At 36.1% G+C, this 22,342-nt stretch overlaps 1 protein-coding gene across 3 annotated transcripts in view; it reads right to left on the bottom strand.

Annotated features, from left to right (window-relative positions):
- The window catches only part of wash (WASH complex subunit washout), a 109,446-nt gene that overhangs the window by 34,808 nt on the left and 52,296 nt on the right, over positions 1–22,342 (bottom strand). For all 3 annotated transcript variants that reach the window (XM_081762865.1, XM_081762863.1, XM_081762864.1), the window contains 2 exons: positions 16,087–16,229; positions 4,168–4,382 (listed from right to left, as the gene is read on the bottom strand). In XM_081762865.1, the coding sequence (XP_081618991.1) occupies positions 4,168–4,382; positions 16,087–16,229 (358 nt within the window). The remainder of the gene's footprint in view (positions 1–4,167; positions 4,383–16,086; positions 16,230–22,342) is intronic.

Below are 22,342 nucleotides of genomic sequence, written 5' to 3'. Positions count from 1 at the left end.
GTTTCTGTTTTATGCTGAATCAAACTGGCGCATACACTTTTACAACATACTGAGAGAGCACTTTTAATTCTTCTGAAGGGTTTGGTGTAGCTACATACAATCGAAAAATTCTGTTTGCTGTAGGAACCCACCTGACGTGCGAAATGTTTCCTGGATAGCGTTTTGCCAAAGAATCAGGAAAATGTCCATTTGAAACAGCCCTGCAAATCTCATTCAAATATTTCTGATCCGCACTGAGATCATTATAATTCTCGAAAGCTGAAAGATGGCTCTCACTTACAACATATTCCACAACTGGTTGGTTTTCACAATTTAATAATGATCTTCCAATCTGTCCAGAAAATGCATGAGGACCTGTTGTCTTACCATCAATTGATTCTAGCAAATGTCTTAAAGGGAGCTCATTTACGTGCAGCAGACAAACCAACCATTGCAAAAGTCTCTGAACAGACTCTTCTAAACGTCGTATTATTACACTCTTTCTGCCAGTGTTTGTAGCAGTCTTTGTATTTGTAGCACGAAAATTTGAAATATTTTCACTCTACGTATTGTAAAATGCTTTGGCAGAATAAAAACACATACTCTCCATTTCAGTTAATTTTTAATTCAAGTTTCTAAGACAATTATTTGGCAGGATATCAACCATTCCTCTAGTCTCCTTGCTCGCCAACCTAAAAGTTGGAAAATTTTGCGGAAGGAAAGGGTTAACCATGCTGGTGGCACCCAAAGATAATAGATTTCAACAAAAATAAATATTGATTTTTAAAATACTTACTAAGGAGCAATAACCCCGCACTATTAGAATACCGATGTACAAACTTCAATTTTTCACTCCACCCTACTCTGGAACCGAGCCACCGAAACCTCGAGTTTAGGGTGAATGCGGCTAGTTAAACAAGACAGTAAAAAAGTTATATAAAATAATAATAAAATACGAATAAATAACATAGTATAAAAATATAGTTGGAACACAGGAATCCCGAAGTGGTAATAGAAGATTAATATATTATTAGAAAGAAATGTTTATTATTTTCTTGTAATTCATTATTTATATATGTAATATTTATAAATGCGTTTCCATTATTTTGGTAACTATCAGCATTTTATTAAAATTATATCACAAAATAGTTTGCTACATAAAATGATAGAGAGACAATGCAAACGAAAAACTGTAGAGGAAAAGGATTTGAGTTTAGTGTCTTCTCAGCAGGGAGGATATATGAGGCATAGGAAAAGGATATTTTATATATATATATATGTTTCAGAACCAGAAATCCTTGATTCCTGGGAATCCACAGGACACCCTCACGCCTCTCTCCCTTGTCAACAAGCCAATAAATCTAAGAAAACAATAGGAGTCCCTCGGTTAGAAGGAAAAGAAGTTGCCAAACGTCCTCTTTTCTTCAGATTTGTTTAAGTTAATTTGTCACAAAAAGTAATAACATGTTTTTATTTCACACTTTTTTTTTTTGTGTCTTGTTTTGTTTCTTCTTCTACCTAATAACATTTGACATCTGGCAACATCCTCGAAGCATCGTAACAACAAGAGTTGAGTTGCTCTTTTGGTAATGGTGTGAGCCAAGGCTCTTATGTTTTGAAACAGACAATACACATTATTATTATTATTATTATTATTATTATTATTATTATTATCACCATCGAAATGAGCTGTATTTACGAAGAAAACAGTACATCATTCACTTTCATTTATAAGACAATGGATTTCTTTCGACGTTATTTGTAACTGAAGTTTAGTGATAAATGTCCCCTAGAAGTCCCAATCTTCTCTTTTAAGTGCTTTTTAATTTTCAATGACACAAAACTAATCCACTGTATACTGTTCCACACCATATTACTGGAGACCAGTTGCATTTAGAATTGGCAGCAAGGAGACAGTGCGCATTTTGACATTTTATTGTATCTGGAAATCAAACATTTCAACGGATTTCGAAATTCAAGACCCAGATTACTTTTCGGAAACTAGATAACTTGGAAAAACACTAGACTAGTACCTTTTTTTATATTCCATTATCTTTCCATAGTTCTTTCAGGCCCTGGTAAAAGGTACACAATGAGACATCTGGTTGTTTCATAGCATTGGTCCAGGAATATTCTTTTTGCTATGCCCTCTTGTTTTTGAATGAAATTTAGAAAGGAGAACTGGATCCAAGAATGAATTGCGAAATAATCATTAGAGTGAAACTAGGTTTTTTTTTTTTTTTTTTTTTTTTTTTTTTTTTTTTGTCATAAAAGTGGAGGCCTATTTAGTAGACTGTGTAATTCCAATTTCTTGATGGCATTACGGATTCAGCACCTGATAAAAAGCTCCATACGGATACATTCAAAACCAGCTACCAACCCGACAATTTATAGTTAAACGAACTTAGTATTCCTTAAAATACATAATTGACATTACTTCGCTTTTCATTGCCATATTTGTCACTGACATACAAAGAGAGTATTTTCTTTTTATTATTTCATGTCTACGTAAAGCAATAAACACACAATATTTTTTTTTTTCCTGCCAAAACTGAAATATATATCTTATAAACATTTTCACCTATGCACGTTTACATTTGTTTTAGCAGTTTGCTGCGCAAACAGAAGTATCTTTGTTGTTGGTTGGTGTATATATGTTGTTGGTTGTTAAAAAATTGGAAACATCCACATACTACACCCACTTAATCATTATAAGTTAGTACTACAATTGGTTTGTTCGTACCATTCTGAGTGATAGTGATTAATAAGAGAGGCAGTGTCGTACAAATTTATGTGATAGGCTGAACGCTGGTGGTGAAAATGAGAGATCTCTGAGATTTGCAAAAAGGGCAAATCGTGAGTAAGTGGTTAGTTGTAGGCAAGTGTATCTAAGACTGTCAGTGTGTTAGGTTAAATGCATCGAGTATAACAATGTCCAAGATGATAATGGCTTATAGAGCTCGTGGCAAGATATTAGCGAAGAGTGGACGAAAGATAAGACTTAGTGACAGGGATCGCCGAACAGTGAACAGGATTCTCACAAAGAATCGTCGAGTAAATGTGGCAAAAGCAAGTGTGGAACTTAATCGACAACTGGAACTGCCTACTGTGATAATCACAGTCCAAGACTATTTGAATAACGGAAAGCAGCGGTAGAGTTGCAATTTTCAAATCACTGATCACGGTTAACAATGCTTACCGCATATATGGTTGGTTAGATTTGAGTTTACTGTCCCGTTCAGCAGCAAGGCTAGATGGGACATGGACCTACAGCTTCACGTACAACCCGTGAAATCCGAATCACATGAGCTCCCGCCAGAAATCGAATCCGGGTCTTCCACGCCAAAGGCGCGTACGCTATCCACATAGCATATATATATAAACTACTTAATCATCATCTACAAACATCTGGATATTTTTCAGAACAGAAAGTACGGTATAAAATTAGTACCGGTAGCATGTGTAAACATTCGAATAAATACGTAGAACTGAGTATTACAACAGCTACAGCCATCTGAGCGTCATTGAAAGTGATGCTGCTTCAGAAGACAAGAATGACAATGATTGCAGAAGTGATTGAATATAGCACGACTTTTTTCATAATATTTTTGTAAAAATAAATTTGCGATCAGACGCCAGATTGTGATCAATATTAGTCGACAGCACATGTGGTGTATACGAGCATGATTGACTAGTTTGATCCCGAGATAGCATACACGGTTCGGACTCTATGTTAACTTATTGCAAACATATGACTCATAAATTCGATGGTGAAGAAACACATTAAATTGCAAATAAAGAAATAAATTCCATTGGGCAATTTGTTAAAGCATATGGTTTAATTAGGTCATTTTGGAAACTGAAAAGTTACTAGTACTTGATATTGTAATGTGTAACTCTCGCAATGTTCTGTGTCATAACCTCAACCACGTGTTAAAGGTCGATATTCTGCAAAGTATTTAGGACAACATATGTATAAATGTGGTACTAACCATATGAATATCGTTCTCATTATAATGGTACATTGACAACTATGCAATGTGCTAATATAAATTCTATCACGCTTGTTACTTTCCACAGAATCTGCGATGTGAAGTTGGCTGTATAATAAAGACTCATGCACTAACACGTAACATCTCATTAAAGAATTCGAACAGACCTGCAGACAGAGTACGAAAGTCTTTATACCTGGCAAATCAGGTAAATCCAAAGGCACGTCTATTTGTGGAACTTCTCCTAATCCAGGCGAGTAAAAATAATTTTCTCCTGTTTGACGCTCTAATTGCTCCCTCTGCGATATTGACAAGGGAGCAGCCTCCATTGGTTTTCCCTCTTCGTCTTCTAGGGCCTGGCGTGTTTTCGTTACAGCACCTAGAGGATCCAACATTACGTAACGCTTGTACCTACAAGAAGTGAGAAACATTACGTCAGAAGTATTTCATTACTTGATCAAATTTTTATTAGACTACGTCATAAGGAAATTCTATATTTATACGATCAAAACAATAGCGTTGACTAATAATAGCGTTGTCAGTAAAGAGCGTAGACAGAACATGTAAACTGACACAAAATTGGATGGAAATACTATCTACACACTATTAACCAGTAGATACTCACTGAAAATGCTTCAATGCCTTTTATAGGTAATAATAATAATAACAATAAGAAGAAGAAGAAGAAGAAATATGCCATTATTAGTGACCACTTGAACAATGCAATGTGGCTGCACATTGGGTTTCCCTAAATTTTACGTTGATTAAAAACGCGAACGAATAGTTCTCTCAAATGCAAATTTGCAACGCATGCATGCAGAAAGTAAAGATTTCCTAAGCAGGCTCGTGGCTCAAAATAAAAACATAGCGTTATCATTTCGATCCCTGGAGCTCCCTCGTGGCTAAGTGGTTAGCGTACGCGAGTAGTAATCGCGTGACTTGAGGCAAATTTTTCCGCCCCCTGGAGCGTGGCGCCCGCCGCCGCCGCCAAAATTTTGCGCCCCTGGGCCGCCCCCAAATTTTCCGCCCCGGGCGCCCATTTTTTGGGTTAGGTGGCTCGGGGTCAATGATCTAGGGGTACATAGGACCACCCCTTTTAGATTTTGGTTGGAGTACCATGGCCCACCCCTAAATTTTGGCAGGGGTACCTAGGACCATCCCCCTTAAATTTTGGAAATTGCCAAATCTAAAAATTTGGTGTGGTAGCCTAGGACCATAGTATGTACCTCTATCAGTATTGGGTGTCTATGTCGTTCCCTTTCATGGGTAAAAAATTGCCAAAAATTCAAATTTCGGGGGTTTTTGACCTAATTTATCCCCTTTGATGAGTTATTATTACCCTATATAGTTATATGGGCGTATACAGGGGTCCATTGCCTTTCATAACATATGGGTATATTAATGCACCCCTTGAAAAATTTGGGAGGGGTACCTTGGCCCACCCCTTAAATTTTGGAAATTGACCAATTTAAACATTGGGTATTATAGTACAGGACCCTAATATGTATCATGATAAATTTGGGCGGTCCACCTCGTTTCCTTCTAGGGGTACAAAATTGCCAAAATATAAACGTAAGCAATACGTTATACCACGTGTTTGGTTTTTGGTCGATTTTATCCCCTTTGATGAGGTGTGATTATCCTATATAGTTATATGGTCATGTATAGGGGTCCATTACCTTTCATAAGATATGGGTATATTTGTGCACTCCTTTAAAAATTTGGGAGGGGTACTTTGGCCCACCCCTTAAATTTTGGAAATTGCCCAATTTAAACATTTGGTATTATAGTACCGGACCCTAACATGTATTATGATAAATTTGGGTGGTCCACCTCGTTCCCTTTTAGGGGTACAAAATTTGTCAAAATATAAACGTAAGCAATACGTTGTACCACGTGTTTGGTCTTTTGGCCCAATTTATCCTCTTGGATGAGGCCCTATTACCTTATATAGTTATATGGACGTATACAGGGGTTCATTACCTTTCATAAGATATGGGTATATTTGTGCACCCCTTTAAATTTCGGTGGAGTACTTTGGCCCACCCCCTTCAAGTTTGGAAATTGCCCAATTTAAACATTTGGTATAATAGTATAGAACCCTAATATATATTATGATATCCCTTTTAGGGGCACAAAATTACCAAATTTTACTACAACTACGTATTTTGTATTTTGGCTCATTTTATCACCTTGGATGAGGTCCTATTACCTTATATAGTTATATGGACGTATACAGATGTCCATTTCCTATTATAAAACATAGGTACATTTGTGCACCCCTTTAAAAATTTGGGAGGAGTACCATGGCCAATCTTTTAAATTTTGGAAATTTTCCAGCTTAAGCATATACTACTGGACTCTAATATGTATCATGATAAATTTGGGTGGTTCACTTCGTTCCCTTTTAGGGTACAAAATTGCCAAAATATAAACATAAGCAATATGTTGTACCACGTGTTTGGTTTTTTTGATCCAATTTATCCTCTTGGATGAGGACCTATTACCTTATATGGTTATATGGTCATGTATAGGGGTTTATTCCCTATCATAAGACATAGGTACATTTGTGCACCCCTTGAAATTTTTTGGGAATGGTACTTTGGCCCACCCCTTAAGTTTTAGAAATTGCCCAATTTAAACATTTGGTATAATAGTACTGGACCCTAATATATATTACTATAAATTTCGGTGGTCCACCTCGTTCCCTTTTAGGGGTAATTTTGTTCTGCTTTAGGGGTGAACATGGATACCGTACATGTGGTGCAATCGTCCCGAGTTCGATTCTTGGTGCTAGTTTCAGGAAATGTTGAATTTAACGTCTCCGCAAAACGATGATGATAGGACGAAACATGAGAAAAGCATGAACTTACTTGATTGAGGATTGAAGCAGGGACCTCACACATTAGTGACAAACGCGGATGGGATGATGTGATTTTGGACCTAATTAGTAACTCTCGTTTCCGTTCATGGATTAAATAAAAAGATGACTCTTTGCTTAAATCTGATTAGTTCATTGTTCGAGCGATTTTTAAACGCCCAGCGTTTGTTGATCAGTAAGCGCTTCATTGATGGAAACAATGTTGCCAGATTTTGAAAATCTAAACTGCTCCGATTCTTTTTCGAAACGGTTCCGCTGAGTGCAAGAATTTTCAAAAACTAAAAACTTTTCAAAAAAAATTTTCGAACTAAAAAAAATTCAAATAAAAAATTTAAACAAAAATTGTCAAACAAAAATTTTCAAACTGAAAGATTTCAAATAAAATTTTGAAACAAATTTTGAAAATCTAAAATTTTTTAAACTAAAAAATAAAATCAAACTTTCTGGAACGAATTTTTTTTAAACAAAATTTTCGAACTCGAACCGAATTTGAAAACTAAAAAACTTTTCGAACCAAATTTTCAAACATTTTTTTTTCGAACTCAGAAAGTTTCAAACTTAAAACTTGCAAATCAAAATTTCAAACTAAAAAGTTTTCGATCTAAAATTTTGAACTAAAAAATTCGAACTCAAAGTTCTCACTAAAAATTTTCGAACTCAGATAGTTTTAAAATCAAAATTTGAAACTCAAGTTTCGAATTAAAAATATTTTCGAACTACAATTATCAAACTCAAACTTTTCGAAAATCTTAAGAGAGATTGAAAGTGATCACTCGTTTCGCGAGCCGTAAGCCGTAACTTTTAGTAATGTAACATAGTTTACGGTTTAAGATTTATATTGTCTTGAGAACGATTGAGTTCGTTTATGTAATGAACCCGTTGGCCAGCCATAGCCTGATTTCACATCGTAGCTCATGAAAGCAATCTTGTTGTAGTTGTGTAGCCGTGACCATTTTTTTTCTGGACATAGCCTGTACGATCACCAGGAATGAAATAATACTTAGTTTAGCGACCATTAAGATGTGATTTAATAAATATTAGCCACATTAACACTTGAACTTGTATGAAACGAATAACAGCTTACTGATCAAAGCACAGAACGAAAAATGCTATGATGGACAGAATTTCATTCATGTGACGTCAAGCACGGAAGTATTTCCTTACCTCTCACTCCTCTCACTTGAAGGTCAAGGTGCTAATCAGCATTTTCCAGGTTGAATGCATTACAACAACAACAAAAAAAAAAAAAAAAAAAATCTTTCCTTAAGCCCATTTGAGATTTCAGTGGCTAAGTCCAGGTTCGATTTTTGGCGTTATTATTACGGGTTTAAGTACACAACCCACAGAAGTACGTTCAAGTCTTATACAGCCTAAGGTCATAAACGCTTTCCATCTTATACGTAAAATAGAAACAAATATTTGGTGTTTATAGCTACATTTATGATGATTCGAATTTCACTTTGAACTGTAGGTCCACGTCCTATACAGCCTCGATATTGTTAAGTCAACATAAAACATTTATGGTTGTTCAGATTTTATCGTTCACGTCTTATGCAGTCTAGGAACACAAGATTTACGTCCTCGGTACTGTCAAGAGAACAAAAAACACTCGTGGTGGTTCAGAGAAATGAAATTAAATCTTTGAGTTTTACGTCTTACAGTTATGTTAACTAGGCTAAAGAAGATGATGATGATGAGAAATAAATGTAATGATGAATTAAATATAGTGGGGGGAACCCTGAGAAAACTCACGCACACGGCTTTTTGTTCACTACAAAGCAACTTGGCTTTAGCTAAGATCGAACCAGCGACCTTACACACCTCTGTCATTGAGTTATCACGACGTAAAACAGATAATGATACACTTAACATGAAACAAGTAAGGTCACTGAGTTGAGGAAGATCATTTTGCAGGCCTCAGCTTTTTCTCGAGGAGCAAATACCACAACAATAATTTAAAAACCATTCATGAAAAAGACTGTTGTTTAGACTAACATCACGCACACACAAACAGACAATGTTGTTTATTACAGTACATACTGATTACATTTTTTAAATACAATTATATTACTTACGTTGATTTCAATGAAAATGTAATTAAGTTTTAGCAGTAGGCACAGACTGTTCGTGCAATACTTTTATCGTATAAAAACTTCACTTAAAATAGTGAACGTCAGCAGAATCAAACTAGAATCCTTTTCACATTAGATGCACTTGTTCACTTTTATGAAATTGTTTTCCAGCCGGAATCGATCTTCTTGTGAATGTTATTTAATACAAATCACTCGTATTACAGCACCATGGTACAAAACAATATGAGATCAAAACGATAAATCGTTCATTTCTTTTACACAAGGAAAGCCGAACCATGGTATCGTAACAGTTTTTTTTTCTTTCTTCATTTACAATCTTATGAGGGAAGCTCTTCCACCATAGTAAATTGAATTCAATGTAGAATCATTCACTACTGGCACGATCTTTCATGAAATAAGTAACTGATAATCCTATAAGAACGACGGGAAGCACTGTAAAGGAATCAAACTGAAAACCTCTTGCACCAGAAAAATTGGATTCAATGCAACATTATAGCATCACTAGGTAACACGGTAATCACTATTGCAGTAAATGACAAGTTCAATGTTACAAACACAGGACTGATATCTTAGTAACTAAGCAACAGTAAAACAATTTAAAGAGAGAGAATGCAATATGACAGAGCTGAATGATGTTATAAAGAAAAACTGCAAATTCTGCATTCTTCATCTATGACAAAGAAACTATGATACTGAAGTAATGAAATTCATTTCGTTACGAAACTTGCGCAAGAAGCCGCTCCTCTCTTTCATCATCTTCGCCTTCGCATGTGATTTTTTTTTTAATGCAATTTCAATATGACAGAAGCTGACTTAATATTTTAAAGTGTTTGGCAATGTAAATGGAAATTGGTTCATTGCTTTTAACAACTAAGCAGACGTAGATTTTGAGGTCCGAGTTCCCAGCTCATAAGATATGAATCGCTGTGCTAAACGAAATATGTCCTTTTCTTAAAGTTCTAATCGATCCGGGGTTCGACTCCAGGTAAGGAAACACACATTTTCGTTTGTTCTATCGCAGGATGTCTTAACATTTGATGGTTCAGATTTCATCTTATTTCACGTCTTAATGGTCGCTAAACTAAGTATTATTTCATTCCTGGTGATCGTACAGGCTATGTCCAGAAAAAAAAAAATGGTCACGGCTACACAACTACAACAAGATTGCTTTCATGAGCTACGATGTGAAATCAGGCTATGGCTGGCCAACGGGTTCATTACATAAACGAACTCAATCGTTCTCAAGACAATATAAATCTTAAACCGTAAACTATGTTACATTACTAAAAGTTACGGCTTACGGCTCGCGAAACGAGTGATCACTTTCAATCTCTCTTAAGATTTTCGAAAAGTTTGAGTTTGATAATTGTAGTTCGAAAATATTTTTAATTCGAAACTTGAGTTTCAAATTTTGATTTTAAAACTATCTGAGTTCGAAAATTTTTAGTGAGAACTTTGAGTTCGAATTTTTTAGTTCAAAATTTTAGATCGAAAACTTTTTAGTTTGAAATTTTGATTTGCAAGTTTTAAGTTTGAAACTTTCTGAGTTCGAAAAAAAAATGTTTGAAAATTTGGTTCGAAAAGTTTTTTAGTTTTCAAATTCGGTTCGAGTTCGAAAATTTTGTTTAAAAAAATTCGTTCCAGAAAGTTTGATTTTATTTTTTAGTTTAAAAAATTTTAGATTTTCAAAATTTGTTTCAAAATTTTATTTGAAATCTTTCAGTTTGAAAATTTTTGTTTAAATTTTTTATTTGAATTTTTTTTAGTTCGAAAATTTTTTTGAAAAGTTTTTAGTTTTTGAAAATTCTTGCACTCAGCGGAACCGTTTCGAAAAAGAATCGGAGCAGTTTAGATTTTCAAAATCTGGCAACATTGTTTCCATCAATGGAGCGCTTACTGATCAACAAACGCTGGGCGTTTAAAAATCGCTCGAACAATGAACTAATCAGATTTAAGCAAAGAGTCATCTTTTTATTTAATCCATGAACGGAAACGAGAGTTACTAATTAGGTCCAAAATCCCATCATCCCATCCGCGTTTGTCACTAATGTGTGAGGTCCCTGCTTCAATCCTCAATCAAGTAAGTTCATGCTTTTCTCATGTTTCGTCCTATCATCATCGTTTTGCGGAGACGTTAAATTCAACATTTCCTGAAACTAGCACCAAGAATCGAACTCGGGACGATTGCACCACATGTACGGTATCCATGTTCACCCCTAAAGCAGAACAAAATTACCCCTAAAAGGGAACGAGATGGACCACCGAAATTTATAGTAATATATATTTGGGTCCAGTACTATTATACCAAATGTTTAAATTGGGCAATTTCTAAAACTTAAGGGGTGGGCCAAAGTACCATTCCCAAAAATTTCAAGGAGTGCACAAATGTACCTATGTCTTATGATAGGGAATAGACCCCTATACATGACCATATAACCATATAAGATAATAGGTCCTCATCCAAGAGGATAAATTGGATCAAAAAAACCAAACACGTGGTACAACATATTGCTTATGTTTATATTTTGGCAATTTTGTACCCTAAAAGGGAACGAAGTGAACCACCCAAATTTATCATGATACATATTAGAGTCCAGTAGTATATGCTTAAGCTGGAAAATTTCCAAAATTTAAAAGATTGGCCATGGTACTCCTCCCAAATTTTTAAAGGGGTGCACAAATGTACCTATGTTTTATAATAGGAAATGGACATCTGTATACGTCCATATAACTATATAAGGTAATAGGACCTCATCCAAGGTGATAAAATGAGCCAAAATACAAAATACGTAGTTGTAGTAAAATTTGGTAATTTTGTGCCCCTAAAAGGGATATCATAATATATATTAGGGTTCTATACTATTATACCAAATGTTTAAATTGGGCAATTTCCAAACTTGAAGGGGGTGGGCCAAAGTACTCCACCGAAATTTAAAGGGGTGCACAAATATACCCATATCTTATGAAAGGTAATGAACCCCTGTATACGTCCATATAACTATATAAGGTAATAGGGCCTCATCCAAGAGGATAAATTGGGCCAAAAGACCAAACACGTGGTACAACGTATTGCTTACGTTTATATTTTGACAAATTTTGTACCCCTAAAAGGGAACGAGGTGGACCACCCAAATTTATCATAATACATGTTAGGGTCCGGTACTATAATACCAAATGTTTAAATTGGGCAATTTCCAAAATTTAAGGGGTGGGCCAAAGTACCCCTCCCAAATTTTTAAAGGAGTGCACAAATATACCCATATCTTATGAAAGGTAATGGACCCCTATACATGACCATATAACTATATAGGATAATAACACCTCATCAAAGGGGATAAAATCGACCAAAAACCAAACACGTGGTATAACGTATTGCTTACGTTTATATTTTGGCAATTTTGTACCCCTAGAAGGAAACGAGGTGGACCGCCCAAATTTATCATGATACATATTAGGGTCCTGTACTATAATACCCAATGTTTAAATTGGTCAATTTCCAAAATTTAAGGGGTGGGCCAAGGTACCCCTCCCAAATTTTTCAAGGGGTGCATTAATATACCCATATGTTATGAAAGGTAATGGACCCCTGTATACGCCCATATAACTATATAGGGTAATAATACCTCATCAAAGGGGATAAATTAGGTCAAAAACCCCCGAAATTTGAATTTTTGGCAATTTTTTACCCATGAAAGGGAACGACATAGACACCCAATACTGATAGAGGTACATACTATGGTCCTAGGCTACCACACCAAATTTTTAGATTTGGCAATTTCCAAAATTTAAGGGGGATGGTCCTAGGTACCCCTGCCAAAATTTAGGGGTGGGCCATGGTACTCCAACCAAAATCTAAAAGGGGTGGTCCTATGTACCCCTAGATCATTGACCCCGAGCCACCTAACCCAAAAAATGGGCGCCCGGGGCGCAAAATTTGGCGGCGGCGGGCGCCCCTTAGGTCATTGACCCCGGGCCACGTACCCCCAAAATGGGACGCCGGGCGCCCGGGGCGCAAAATTTTGGTGGTGGCGGCGGGCGCTAGGTCATTGACCCCGGGCCGCGTAACCCCAAAAAATGGGCGCCGGGCGCCAGGGGCGCAAAATTTTGGCGGCGGCGGCGGGCGCCACGCTCCAGGGGGCGGAAAAATTTGCCTCAAGTCACGCGATTACTACTTACGCGTCTTTGGCGTGGGTGGCCCGGGTTTGATTCCCGGTTGGAGCTCATGTGGTTCGGAATCCACGTTAATCAGTAGGTCCACGTCTCATATAGCCTCGCTGCTGAAAGGGACGCTAAACTAAACTAAACTCAACTTATTTCGATCCCTAGACAAAACAGCAGTAGCCACAATGGAAACATTCCTCGTTTTTTTCCGCCATATAAGTTTCGCTTCCAACCTTCTCTAGGAAAAGTAATGGCCTCAGTTTTCTGCGGCACACAGGGTATTTTCTCATCCATTTTATGACCAAAGGACAGACCATTAATGCAAATTATTACTAAAACCTGTTGCAGTGTCTGCAACTACAGATTAAGTTGAAGCGACCTGACAAACTGAAACGTGATGTTCTTTTCTCACCGCCGTGCCACACTGCTCGCCAACACTAGTAACTGCATGTCTGTGGCTATGGATTACTCATCGGCTGAGGTGATCAACCGACTCAGCACCGTCAGATTATCTGTTCTCAGCCAAACAAACGCCTGAAAAGTAAAATTTCCGCACGGTTATGGAAGATATAAATCATATAGTTACACACCCAGGAAAAAACTGTTTTTACAGCGGGTTAAACAAGCTGAAGCACAGTTGTAAAAGTGCACTCAAATATTTGAGGACTATGTAGTACTCGTATAAAATTTCAGCTCGCTATCATGTTGCTCGTGTTGCTTTCCCTGTCAGGCCAAATTTTTTTCCAGCCGACTCTCGTATATACTTCGGTATTCTCGCAGAGAGAAACGTCTCATTGTAATGAGAGAGATTTAATACTATTTTTTTTTTATTTCTTTTATGATAGAGTTGTTACTGTTCTATTTACAAGGTGTTATTGAACCGGAGACCTGAGCTGTTTTCTGCATTATTTTGCACGGCTGCCAGAATATAAGATCAGTAAAAGCAGTATGCATAATCCATTTCTCGGTTTAGTTATTGCATAGATTGTTCAAGTGACTGCTGTGGTTTGAAGAGAAAAAGGGGAACGCCAAAAAAGTCTCACAAAGTAATTCGGCCCGATATGGAAAAAACTATTATTGCAATTCTGAAATTATGTAAAGAAGGAAGTCCCACACTGCAGACGCATCGAGGTTAATGCTTTTCTAGATATAATTTTAATGTTTAAAGTACTTTATCCATATAGGACATAAAGTAAACACCCATGTGAATCGTTCAATGTTTGATGCCATATTAAATAGTTCTAAATATTCAACGCATAAAGACCTGAATTATGTACACGACTGTTCTGACACAAATTTAATAGCTTCCACTTATCCTTTTATTATTATTATTATTATTATTTTATTTTCTTGTAAAACTTGTGCACATGCAAGAAATTTCATGTAAAAACGGACTGCACTACTTTTTGTCTGATAATATATATAAAAAACGAAATTAGCACAAAATCTTGTCGTCTGCGCAAATATATCAGATCCGTAATATTTCGTAATGATTTACACGGTGTTGCACTAGAAATAGAAACTACGTAACTAAACAACGCGAATGAAGACGGAAAGAAGAGACGGTGATTTCGGAAACTGCAGTTTAGTCAAAGAAAGTTTTGCAGGAAAAAAAATAACTAGGAAGAAAAACAAATTGAAGGATAAGTTGCAAGAATATTACCCTGTATAACAATGAAAACAGTATTAAATCCAAGAAATATACATAGGGCAACAAGACACGATTGTATTCTACATACATTACTACTGCACCACCTTATGATTCCTTACAAAAAAAAAAAAAAAAAAAAAAAATACTAATCTGTGTTAGAGATACACTATCAGACACAGATTGTTTGATAACGTGTTTCATTAAGACAATGGGATATTACCGAAACTGTAACCCATATTAATGATAAAAGTGTTTGCTTTGGTTAGATATTATTATTTAAGTTCTATTAGTTCCAAAATTTGAGTAAAGAGCCTATGATTCTTCTGCAAAGACAGCTAATGTTAATTTTTTTTAATTTAATTTCCCACAATTATGCACCTAAGCTAAGAGAGATGGTGACGATGATATTGCATAATGATGAAATGATAAGAGTAGGAAGAAACGGAAGATCCCCGAGAAAACCATGCATACGGTGTTTGTCCACCAACAAGCTCACTTGGCGAGATCTGGGGTCGAACCACGGATCTCACGCGCCAGAGTTTAGTGCTCCACCACTGAGCCACGACGATCCCCTCAGGTTGAAAGTATCAAATGTAAAATATTAAAGTTTGAAATGACGAAAAAAATGGGACTTGGATCTGGAGTACGAATCTATATTCAGGTCCGAATATTTAGAACTAAAAGCAGAGGACAATGCATTTCGGAGTTGCTGGTGGAAGATGTGGAAAGAGTGGGGAGGGAGATAAGTTTACAAGTAAGAAATTGTCGAAAGCACGGAAAAGGACATTTTCAAGTGGCCAAGTTTGAAAACTATGGAATCGGGCTCACGTGGCTCGGCAAATTATACAGAAAAATGTTCCAGAATTGAATTTTGTTGATATTGCCAGATACCACAAAAATTTCTAGCAACTGTTCACTACCTTTCTAGAGTGCAAGGAAATATAAGATGTGGATCTGTATTTGATGTAGTATCTGAACCACAGTAATGTTTTCAATGCTCTCTCACCGGAAATCGAAAAAAGGACGCTGTGTACCAAAGACATGATTGCTGACCAGTAGACCAGTAGGGAGGGATCTCCTAAAATGTGTTGTATAAATATGGCATAGTTTGAAATTAATGTATGCTCGTTCCTGTGTAATTTCTTGAACAACTTGAGCTTGGAGGCTTCAAAGCCTTAGCTTGTTTTCTAAATCTTGATTACATTTTTCTCTTTTGCTTATGAATGCCCTCCCGAAGTTTTCTGATGTTACATTTTCGTATGTTACATCTAATTCTTTTACACCTACAGTATTATAAGTAATTGATTATATGTTTATCGACATACTTACGGGTTTTCTGAAGTGTTGAACAGAAGTAAGGAACTAACTGAATCTATGTCATTTGGTAGACTTCCTAAGCCCTCTTCTGGGGCAATTTCCAGACTTTTTCGAAGTTTACTGCTAACTTTCACATGATAAAATTGCAGCTTTTCCTAGAAACAAATGCGTCAAAATAAGTTCTTTGTAAAAGATATAATACCTGGAGGAGAAAATACATATTATGTCCAAAAAACTTAAAAGACTCGCACCTTTAATAGTCCACTCTCATAACCATAATACATTTTGACATAGTTTAGATGTACTACCATGATCAAAATAAATGACGCGTCTCTTTATTTTGAAGTTTTTTGAAAATATCTCCGTTTTCTTTATATGTTCGAAATTTCGGAAGGATTCCCCAGCAGGACAGGTTAATAACAAACCCGTTTTTAATATTTGTGTTAGATATTAGCTTAAAATAAAGAAATTAGAAGCAAAAAACATTAAATCGACAGAAATCTCGAGAATTACCAACTCTGCTAAAGTGGGAAATTTTCAAGAACACGAGGGAATTCTGCATTTCAACACGAAGCAGTGACATCTATGTCATTGAGAGAAATGTGGATTAAATCTACAAACTAAACTTTTAACGAATATTTCTAGTATGTCTTATTATATGCATTATCTGCAAACTCCAAATATATGAATATATGCTAAGTATTAACATAAAGATAGAGCAAATAGTGGAAATTATCTATGGAAAAGGACGAATTGGTAGGACGATCGTAATGAAATATCGTCTTTACCGGAACAGGCTCAGTTCACGTAAAAAGCAAATAGCTCAGTTAGTTAAAGCAACGAGTCTGTATGCTGAAGGTAGCGGGTTCGATCCCCTGGAAATGCCGTTGTCATTTTTATCACTACACTACGGTTATTTTATTTATTTTTTTATGTGGGAAAGAATCAAATTGTAACGTATGTGTAAAACTCATGACGATACCAAAAAAAGAAAAAATGCCGTTGTCGCACTTGCACTAGCGTCCCTAATTTTGTTTGCAAACAGTTTCGTAATTATTTCCCCTGTGCTCACTGCTCACCATATGCTCGCTGGCGCATAACGAATGTTTCCCAGTAAATGTTAATTCTAATTTGGAGAATTTTATAAAGTTTCACAATATTTCTCACTAGATAGTCTTCTATCTACGTGTTTGGATATTTTGATAACAGATGTCCCTATTAAATGTTTAATTTTCCCTAGATGTTTAATTACGGAAAAGTTTTACAATGTATTTGTATTGAATTGAAATTGTTTTGAATTTACTACATAAGGTAAGTAGACCCAAGGAGGAGAACTCAAGTAATTGATATTCTACGTAAAAGCAACCTATTGTAGAATGATGATGCTTCTTACCTTCAGCACATAATCTTTACGTTAGAGAGTCAGACAGAGAAAAATCCTGTTTTTCCTCCTCTATGACCACCCATCTTAAACCTCTACATATCGTTGTTCGTCTCACAAAATTTCGGTGCTCCAAAAACATTCAAATAATAATAATAATAATAATAATAATAATAATAATAATAATAATAATAATCCTGAATATGCCATCCTTACATAATGTAAGGATATATTAGTTTCCTAGTTTAAATCTCAAATATCTTAGTTTAAAATGCTTTCTTTAGTACTTATTTGAGCAACCATGTAGGAGGGGGTACGACTTTTTATTTTGCCCCTCTCATTTCAGTACCCTTCCAACAGAAAGTAATTTTTGATAAGCAGGACAGACAAAATGAATAAGAAATATATTTACAGCATCCTCTCCCCTTTCATGATTGGAATATCACGTAATATTTTTTATTCTACGAAAGATGGCCCTGTGCGGTTAGGGGTAGGTAACTAAAAGAATACCTAATATATAGCGCCCCTTGATTGTAATATTACCGCTTCTTTATTTGTACGAAGGAGCCCCTACACAATCAAGGGTGACAAAAAGAATAGGAAGAGTGTCTATTGATTCCAGTGGTGGATCCAGCACGAACTCCTGGGGGAGGGGAGGGGAAGTGAAACATTCTTTTGATGATGTGAAGCTGTCACAAATTACCACTTAACTAAACTAAACAATAGTGGGGGGAACCGGAACCCAGTCAGTTTAAATTGATGTAAAAGTTTAATTTTTGGCTTCATATTAAAGTTTTGGTTTCAAATGAGAGTTTCAGTCCAAGTGGTCAATGATCAAATCTCGTGGGGCTCTTCAGTGTAGGCTAATACGGCCCCCTTATGAGAAAAGGCAAAATTGTTAACATGTTTATAACTTTCGAATTTTTCGTCTATTTTAAAGAAATATTTTGCTTCGTATTAAAGTGTTGGTTCCAAATGACAAATTCAGTCCGAGTGGACAATGATCAAATCTCCGGGGGGGAGGGGGGCTCTTCAGTATAGGGGGCTACGGCTCCCTTATGGGAAAAGGCAAAAATATGAAAATGCTTATAACTTCCGAATTTTCCGTCTATTTTAAAGAAATTATTGGCTTCATATTAAAGTCTTGGCTTCAAATGACAATTTCAGTCCGTGTGGACAATGATCAAATCTCGGAGGGCTCTTCGGTGTAGGGGTTTCGGCTTCTTTATGGGACAAGATTCACGTAGTTGATATTGCAAAATTGTTTTATATATATGAGTGGAAACTTGCACCATTTGGTTAATTTTACCTCTTATGTTTTGCAGATTCATATTCCAAGCAATAGTTACTCCGCAGAGCTACTTACTAGTTTCATTAAAATGAAATGTCTTTTATGAGAGGAGCAGACGAACGAACAGGCACCCAAACGTTGGTTGAGTCGTACGGTTGAAACTCGTTAAGCTCGCTTCAATTATTATTATTATTATTATTATTATTATTATTATTATTATTATTATTAAAGCTTTTTGCTCCTAATTTATTTATTTTACTTTATTATTTAACGAATATATTGAAAATTGTCAGAGACACGTATGCAGTAATTTATTTCGGGAGGGGTCCGACTTCAATATTAGGATAAATTATAATAAAATTTTAAAAGATAATCCCCAAAATTAGGCTAAATTTACAGAAAAGTTGGGGTTTCAGAGGGGGTCCGGACCCCCTGGACCCACCCCTGAATGCGTCCTTGTTTGTCAGTAACATTTCCTCATTTTGAAACCTTCAAAAACTTCGGATAGACTATATAAAGGAAAACGAGTTATTTTCGATAAAATATCACTTCAAGGAGACGCGACAGTTTTATTGCACATGGTGGTATCCAACGTTCACAAGGGCAAGAATTCCTTCCCTTTTATTCTTTTGCTATTGTGCTGTATCGAAAGGTCAGGTTTGTAACATATTACTCCTACGAACAAGCATGACTGGCAGATAGGAATACTGAACACAACTCCAGAGAAATGCATGCTGAACTTACGTCTTTACGCTTTGGTGATTTGCCCTCAAGGTCAATCGAGTGGTAATTCAGTTCCGTCTCTGTTCTTAAGCCATGTTCGTATTACTTCGAACAGTTTTGATAATGAAAAGCATGCCTCTTAATATAACAGACTTCTTTCGCGTAAGAAATCGAAACTCAGTTGGTCAGAGCAACTAGTCTGTAAGAATTAGGTTGTTAGTTAGTTAGGAGCCCAGTACGAGTAAGGGTTTTTATTACTATTGTTTTTATCTTTTTTATGTGAGGAAAAATCAAATTGTGACATCCCGATATCAAATGTATTTGATTAGGTAGCTTTGTCTTAGCTAAACTTTAAACATCAGTAACTGTCGAAATTATTTCACTAACCGATCACTTACTGAACATTTCAAACACGTCAAACCAGTGGCATAACATGAAGGTTAACCTCTCCTCCGCAGTCCTTAGTTATGCGTCCGTACTTTCAAGGGCGGACTAAGGGCCGGGCGACTGCCCGGGGCGCCAGAGAAAGAGGGGCACCAAAACGATCCTCAAAAAGTAAATTTTATAATGTGCTTTCTACTGACGTTTTTGGTTTATATTCTTGTAAAGTAGTGGCAATTATATGATCTTTTTCCATTTCACTATGGAAGAAGAGAGTTTCATGGTACTAAGGGGGCTGTATCGAAAAATTGAGAGATGGCATGTAGAATAAAGAGTGCCGGGAATTAAGTATTGTTTGTTTGTTTGCTTGAGTTTAGCGTTCCACGGTTATGCCTTAATGGGCAAGGGAGATGTGGATACTAATTATAGTGGAATCCGAACCACTTTTATCGTTCAACAGTAATCCACCGGGAATTGGACCCGGTACCACAGAAGGCAGGCGTGCTAGCCACTAGACCAGGGGTTGGAGTTGGCATTGTTTATAGCGGGCCATATTCTTTGTGAAGTTTTCCTAGGTAAGGATTTCTTTTTGAAAATGGGTTTAAAACAGGGGCGTCATTTAGGGAGGGCAGGGAGGGGTATTTGCCCCCCCCCTGAGTTTGAGATGTATATAGAGTTTATCATTAGAATAGTAGTAAATCAGTGAAAAACGCGAAATTTTACTTATATCAAGAGGTCTTGCCCCCCCCCAAAGCAAAATCTGAAATGACGCTCCTGGTTTAAACTATTAAAAACACTATGATAAAATGTAAAATATAGGCTACTACTAGGGGAAGGGCGCCAAAAAGTCACAGGAATAATAATAATAATAATAATAATAATAAATATGAATGTCTTTGGAGAGCCGAAAGTATGTGACACGAATCATTATAGGTAGAGCTTTAAGATGAGTGGTCATAGGGGAGGAAAAACAGGATTTTTCTCTCTCTGACACTCTAACGTTAAGATTATGTGCTGAAGGTAAGAAGCATCATCATTCTACAATAGGTTGCTTTTACGTAGAATATCTGTTACTTGAGCTCTCCTCCTTCGGGCAACTTTGCTTATGTAGTAAATTCAAAACAATTTCAATTTAAGACAAATATTTATAGAGAAAATTAAACATTTAATAGGGAAATCTGTTATCAAAATATCCAAACACGTAGATAGAAGACTATGTAGTGAGGAATTGTGAAACTATAAAATTCTCCAAATTAGAATTAACATTTACTGGAAAACATTCGTTATGCATCAGTGAGCACAGGGGAAATAATTACGAATCTGTTTGCAAACAAAAATTAGAGACACTAATGCAAATGCGACGATATTTTCTCTCTCTTTTTTTTTTTTTTTTTTTGGGGGGGTATCGTCATGAGTTTTACACATATGTTACAATTTGATTCTTTCCCAAATAAAAAATAAATAAAATAACCTTAGTGATAAAAAGGACAACAGTCCTTCACGGGATTCGAACCGTCTACCTTCGGTATACAAACCCGTTGCTTTATCTAACTGAGCTATTTGCTTTCTTACGTAAGCTGAATCTGTTCTACAGTAAAGACGATTTTTCATTACGATTGGGCTAACAATTCGTCTTTTTCCATAGGTAATTTCCACTATTTGCACTATCTATACGTTAATACTTAGCATAGATTCATATATTTGGAGTTCGCTGATAATGCATATAATAAGACATACTAGAAATATTTCGTTAAAATTTTCGTTTGTAGATCTAATCCACGCTTCTCTCACTGACATAGATGTCGCTGCTTCGTGTTGAACTGCAGAATTCCCTCGCGTTCTTGAAAATTTCCCACTTTAGCAGAGTTGGTAATTCTCGAGATTTCTGTCGATTTAATGTTTTTTGCTTCTAATTTCTTTATTTTAAGCTAATATCTAACACAAATATTAAAAACGGGTTTGTTATTAACCTGTCCTGCTGGGGAAACCTTCCGAGATTTCGAACATATAAAGAAAACGGAGATATTTTCAAAAAACTTCAAAATAAAGAGACGCGTCATTTATTTTGCTCATGGTAGTACATGCACAGGAGTGTACTCTTATCTAGTTTACAAGAGGAAGATTTTATCAAGAAAATAATACGATCTTGATGTGTCTTCGAATATACATGGTAGTGCAGACGACGGACATTCCTGAAATAGCTAAAACTCTCTAGTAGGTGGAAAGACAGATGTACGGAAGGTGTGATTAGGTTCCTGAAATCGAAGCATTCTACCGTCTGTTATTCTGTAACTTTATTTAGTGCTCATAAACGCTTATTGCTTCAGTTGTTTTTGAGATAAATAGTCCGACTCCCCCCCCACACACACACACACATACACTTCACCAAGCGAAACTACTTGTTGTGAATATTTTAATGAAAAATTATTTATACCATATTATAGGTTTCTTAATGGAACACATGTTTTTGAAATATGAACAAAATGGTTTCA

Source organism: Thermobia domestica, chromosome 6 (genome assembly GCF_964235325.1).
Source record: "Thermobia domestica chromosome 6, izTheDome1.hap1.1, whole genome shotgun sequence".
Lineage (NCBI taxonomy): Eukaryota > Metazoa > Arthropoda > Insecta > Zygentoma > Lepismatidae > Thermobia > Thermobia domestica.
The sequence above is the reverse complement of the archived record's forward strand: the minus strand, read 5'-3'. Positions and strand labels throughout refer to the sequence as shown.